This window comes from Haplochromis burtoni, unplaced genomic scaffold (assembly GCF_018398535.1).
Source record: "Haplochromis burtoni strain Fernald_Lab_line unplaced genomic scaffold, NCSU_Asbu1 Contig_387, whole genome shotgun sequence".
Lineage (NCBI taxonomy): Eukaryota > Metazoa > Chordata > Actinopteri > Cichliformes > Cichlidae > Haplochromis > Haplochromis burtoni.
In genome coordinates this window covers 322,711-328,028 of record NW_024582748.1, presented here as the reverse complement: position 1 = coordinate 328,028, position 5,318 = coordinate 322,711, and the positions used below count along the sequence as shown (strand labels likewise).

At 49.6% G+C, this 5,318-nt stretch overlaps 2 protein-coding genes across 4 annotated transcripts in view; one reads left to right on the top strand and one right to left on the bottom strand.

The window, feature by feature from the left end:
• aars2 (alanyl-tRNA synthetase 2, mitochondrial (putative)) overlaps window positions 1–3,542 on the bottom strand; it is a 15,917-nt gene extending 12,375 nt beyond the window's left edge. Inside the window, exons 1-4 of one of the 2 annotated variants that reach the window (XR_006052770.1) lie at window positions 3,113–3,542; window positions 2,605–2,793; window positions 2,378–2,523; window positions 2,117–2,308 (exon numbers count right to left, since the gene is read on the bottom strand). Coding sequence is in view for 1 of the 2 variants with exons in the window: in XM_042212701.1 (XP_042068635.1) it covers window positions 2,117–2,308; window positions 2,378–2,523; window positions 2,605–2,793; window positions 3,113–3,508 (923 nt within the window). In the remaining variant the exon portion in view is untranslated. The remainder of the gene's footprint in view (window positions 1–2,116; window positions 2,309–2,377; window positions 2,524–2,604; window positions 2,794–3,112) is intronic. The other variant, XM_042212701.1, reaches the window with a different exon arrangement.
• alg13 (ALG13 UDP-N-acetylglucosaminyltransferase subunit) overlaps window positions 3,520–5,318 on the top strand; it is a 31,988-nt gene continuing 30,189 nt past the window's right edge. For both annotated transcript variants that reach the window (XM_005944459.3, XM_005944458.3), the window contains exons 1-4: window positions 3,520–4,090; window positions 4,739–4,822; window positions 4,897–4,947; window positions 5,023–5,069. In XM_005944459.3, coding sequence (XP_005944521.1) covers window positions 3,971–4,090; window positions 4,739–4,822; window positions 4,897–4,947; window positions 5,023–5,069 — 302 coding nt within the window. In that variant the 5' untranslated portion in view covers window positions 3,520–3,970. The remainder of the gene's footprint in view (window positions 4,091–4,738; window positions 4,823–4,896; window positions 4,948–5,022; window positions 5,070–5,318) is intronic.

Below are 5,318 nucleotides of genomic sequence, written 5' to 3'. Positions count from 1 at the left end.
CATGAAACAGAAACTCCCACCCGACCGTATCGTATGCCTTTTCCGCATCAAGCCCAATGAGAACTGTTCCAGTTTTCCCTTTAAGTATCTGGTCAATAATATGAATGGCCCTTCTGATATTATCGTGTGTTTGTCTGTTACCAATGACGCCTGTTTGATCCTCCAGCGTGGGCATCAATGTACTCAACCTCCTAGCCAAAATCAGGGCAAATAGTTTATAGTCTATATTTAACACGATAATAGGTCTATAACCTCTGGGATCAGTTTTATCCTTCCCTGCTTTTGGTATGACAGAGATATACGCCTCCCGCCACGATGGTGGGAGCGCCCCCCCACTCAGAGTGTAATTAAAAGAGGCCTTTAGTAGTGGGATTAAGGGTTCCCTCATCTGCCTATACCACTCTGGTGGGAATCCATCACATCCTGGGCTTTAAAAGTCTTGAGTTTTGAGAGCCCAATGTTAAGCTCTTCTGCTGATATTTCTCTGACGAGTTTTTCATTCTGCTGCTTACCTATAAATGGCAGATCTAAGCTGGATAAGAAATTCTGAATCTTACATGTGATGTCTTGATGAATCGAACAGATATTTGAAGTTTACACAGAAACTTTCTCGCATGAAAATATCTTAAAAGTTTATTTTGTGACCCAGAAAGAGTAATATTTCAAACTCCGCCCCTCTGTGTTCCTCCACCACTGCCTCCGTTGAGTTTTGGACGAAATGGATTCTGGGATATTGCATTTCGTCATTTCGAGCTGATTGGAGACCAAAACAGCCAATCAGATTTTTTTGCATCCAAGTCTGTGATTGGCTGGTTTTGTGGCACAGATGTAACGGTGTAGAGAAAGAGTTGAGCGCGCACGGGCAGAAATGTTGAGAGCACGAGCAACACATTGCGAGTGAGCGCAAATGCAAAAACTGAGCGAGTGTGTTGCGTGTGTGTGTGTGTGTGGATAATAGCAAACACTGAAATACAGTTTTTGCACGCAGCAATGAATTTTGTTCACTCAAATTCAGCTTTTCTTCACTCAAAATAAATTTCTCCTCAAAATGAAACACTTGCACCTGCAAACTTTTTTTACGTGCGCTCAGAATAGTGGCACAAAAATGACGCCATATTTCTGGGGCTAGCTTTAAACCCAATCCTCACAGTAGTCCCGAATGATCAGATAAATCTCTGTCCTATTAAACAATCCTTCACTCTGTGGAGGTCTTTACTAAAAGTAAAACAATAATCAATCCTCGAGTACATATCACGTCTCGCTGAATAAAATGTAATGCGTTCATTTTTGTGTAAATATCTCCATATATATCTATAAGCCCCAACTCAGCATTGTTTATACTTGTTTCTCTAATTTAGTTCCCCTCCGGTCTCGGCTAGTTGTATCCCATTTTGGATGGAGAATTGAAATCTCCTGCACATATACATGTGCCAACACTTTCTGCGGCAATAAGTCTGAATATCTCCTTAAAGAACCCTGTACTACTACCAGGGGGTGCATATATATTACACAGCGTGACGTCTTCCTGTTCCATTTTCCCTTTCACCAACACAAACCTTCCCTCTTTATGTTCTCCAGTAAACTCAAAAGCTTGTTTGGTATCAGAATGGCCACTCCTCTTTTTTTCCCAGTTCTATGTGAGGCATAATGGGGCGACCGTGGCTCAGGGGGTTGGGAAGCATCTGTAACCGGAAGGTCGCCGGTTCGATCCCTGGGCTCTCTGTCCTGGTCGTTGTGTCCTTGGGCAAGACACTTTACCCTACCGCCTACTGGTGTTGGCCAGAGGGGCCGATGGCGCGATATGGCAGCCTGGCTTCTGTCAGTCTGCCCCAGGGCAGCTGTGGCTACAACCGTAGCTGCCTCCACCAGTGTGTGAATGTGAGAGTGATGAATAGTGGCATTGTAAAGCGCTTTGGGTGCCTTGAAAAGCGCTATATCAATCCAATCCATTATTATTATAAATATTTTTGATCCCCGTTCTCTTCCACTCCTCATGTTCTTCGTTTGATATTTGATATTTTGATTTTTAAACTTTGAAACTATCTTATGACTAAGGTAGACTCATGTGGACTAAAGTGGTCTCAGGCAGATTAAAAGGTCTAGGTGAGCCATGTACCTGTTGTACTGCATGAAGACCAGGTTCCAGATCTCCACCACCTCTGGGCTGTCAGCGTTGACGAGCGCCGTCGCCTCTCGCCCACCGACGTGGTCGTAGTGGATCTCGGTGCAGGGACCACAGGGCCCCGTGTCCCCCATCTCCCAAAAGTTGTCCTTGAGTCCGAATGGCAGCAGACGGTGGGTGGGGACCCTGAAGGGACAGCAAGGGTCAGCTGACCTGTAGCAGTGCGGCCCCAGCTGCAGACAGATGTGCACCTACCCGATCTCCAGCCAGATGTTCCGTGTATCCTCATCCGCTGGCAACCCTGCTGCTGCATCACCGCCAAAATAAGAGACATACAGCCTGTCAGCAGGTATCCCGTAATGCTCTGTGAGGAGGCTCCATGCCATCTGACACGCTTCCTCCTGAGTGCACACAGAGCAGAGTGAGCCTCTTTTAAACAGGAAGTAAACTCCCACCTTAAAGAAAACAGGAAGTGGACCCACCTTGAAATAGTCTCCAAACGACCAGTTTCCCAGCATCTCAAAGAAGGTGTGGTGGTAGCCGTCCCGGCCCACGTCATCCAGGTCGTTGTGTTTGCCGCCGGCTCGGACGCATTTTTGGCTGTTGACCACGCGGCGGTACGACGCCATGTCGCTACGAGGGTCCGCTGTGCCCAGGAAGATGGGCTTGAACTGTGAGCGCCACACAAAGATGGAGAGAAGGCTCTGATTGGTTAAATCACAAGGTTTTTTTTTTAAAAAAAAGTGCTTCTCACACGCGCGCGCACACACACAATAAAACATCATACACACAGAAGGACATATACGCAGACCACTTCCTCCCCCGCCATCTGTGTTTACCTGCACAGGTGTGACAACTGTTGTTAATCTGGACTAAAATATTCAATAAAACGAAACATCAATAAAGTCTAATCGATCCGCAGTCAGCCTCTGACAGGCTCTTATTTTGAAATATCCCGGTACCCCCGGACCGGGTCGGGTCTGTACTGACCTGGTTCATGCCGGCGTTGACGAACAGCAGGCTCGGGTCTCCTCTGGGCCGGACCGGGGAGGACGGGACCGGCAGGTGTCCGTGTTTGTCCCGGAAAAACTCCACGAAGGCGCTCCGGACCCGGGCGGCGGGCAGCGGCGGCGGTGAGCCGCTGAAGGAGCGCTCTGAGGCGGCGGAGAGGAAGTCCGGCGTCCCGCTGAGCGGCCGGAGCCTCTGCAGGAGCAGCCTCATCATCCAGATCACAGCGAGCCGAGCCGAACCGGTACCGCAAGGACTGCAAGCTGCAAAGACACGCATGCGCACAGCCAGCCGTTTCTTCTTCTCGTGAGGGTGTAAAACCGTCAGAGCTGCGCCGCCACCTGCTGGTGTCACGGTGGAACCGCAGCGTGACGTCATACACAGCTGAGCGCAGGTTCTCCTGCAGAACATCAGCTGATCACGGAACCAGAGAGAAAGGTGACGTCACGGGTCCCCGTCGGAGAGAGTAACTCCGAGAGTAACTAAGAACTTGTACTGCAGATTGAGAGTACAGCTGTCTTTAAAGTCACGCAGCAGCGCGTTTCTGCTGTTTCATTGTTTACGCCTCTTGTCCTCGGCCTGGAAGCTGCTGTCCCCGCGTGAATCTCACTGACACGTCGCTCCGTGTTATAAACACAAGTAAAATATCAGCAACCAGTCACATAATAACACAAACATGACGTTAAACAAAAAGCAGCGCTGGTATTTCCGAGCCCGGGCCGGTCCGCGAAGGCCTCAGGAGCACCGCGAGGCTCCGCGTGCCCATCAGACCTGATTAATCCCACCTGAGCTCGCGGGCTCGCGGTTCAGTCCGTGTGCAGGTGACGGAGCGGCGGCGCGATGCAGAAAGGCCTGAAGAAGTACTTCGTGAACATGGACGAGTACCTGTGCAGCCTCGGCCTGTACCGGAAGATGGTGGCACGCGATGCGTCCAGCCTGTTCCGGGCCGTGTCCGAGCAGGTGAGCTGGGTGGCGGGAGGGAGGCGTACCGAGTACAGTTACGGTGTGAGGGAACTTTGTTTAAACTCTGGGTCAAACTGGGCGAGGTCAAAGGTCACAGACGTCAGTGCACACAGTTTCATTCCGCCGCACAAAGCAGGTCTGCGGACAGTGTGGACCGAACCAGAACCAGGAGGCAGCGAGCTCATGAGGAGGGACAGCAACACTAACATGTGTCAGTGACCTGTGGACTCCTCAGAGGTTTCACCTGTCCTCAGGTGTCTGTGTGAAGCTCCTCCCATCAGCTTTGCTTGTTACTCTGAGTAATCCATTACCTGTGACTCTTACCTCATTGGGAGTGTAGTGGATTACTTTTCTCCTGCAGGAAGAGATTGTCACTCTTGTGTTTTGTTAGAGGTGCAACTTCCTGTTTCCTTCCCGCTGAGGCGTTTGGCAGGTTCCCCAGGAGCGACACACCTGAGCTCACCTGAGCTTTGCTGCTCAGCAGTCTGAGGTTGTCCCTAACTCGTCCCCCTGACTGTTAGTGACGGCTGTTTGTCATCTCGGAGTGGTTTCTGGGTGTGTGCGTCAGCGTGATGGCGACCCGCGAGGCTAACCTCAGAAAAACTGTTCTCGTGTGTGTGTGTGTGTGTGTGTGTGTGTGTGTAGTTGTATTTCTCTCAGAATTACCATCAGAAGATCCGTCAGGACTGCGCTAACTTCATGAGAGCCAATAGATGCAACTTTGAGCCGGTGAGTTCAGAGTATTCTGAGTATGAGAGAAATACTCAGTTACTTCATTGTGCTGTGTTTTCTGTCCTCTGCAGTTTGTTGAAGGCTCGTTTGAGAAATACCTGGAACGTCTGGAGGATCCAAAGGTGAATATCTCTGACCTTTGACCTTCAGTCAGCTGTTCACCTGCAGGCAGTGTGTTAACCTGTGTGTGTTTTCAGGAGACGGTGGGTCAGGTGGAGATCAAGGCTCTGTCTCAGCTGTACAGGTGAGTGATGCAGGTATGCTGTGTTTTCTTCGATGACCTCAAAGCAGTCACGGCGTGTTTCGAAACCAGCTGACCTGAGGGGTGTGGCTACCAAACCAGAATTTTCCTTTTGTTTCTAGTTTTGTTTTATACCATCCTAAATCACAATACAATTTTATTTATATAACGCCAAATCACAACAAGCAAGCACTTTAGCGAAAGTGGGAAGGAAAAACTCCCTTTTAAAAGGAAGAAACCTCCGGCAGAACC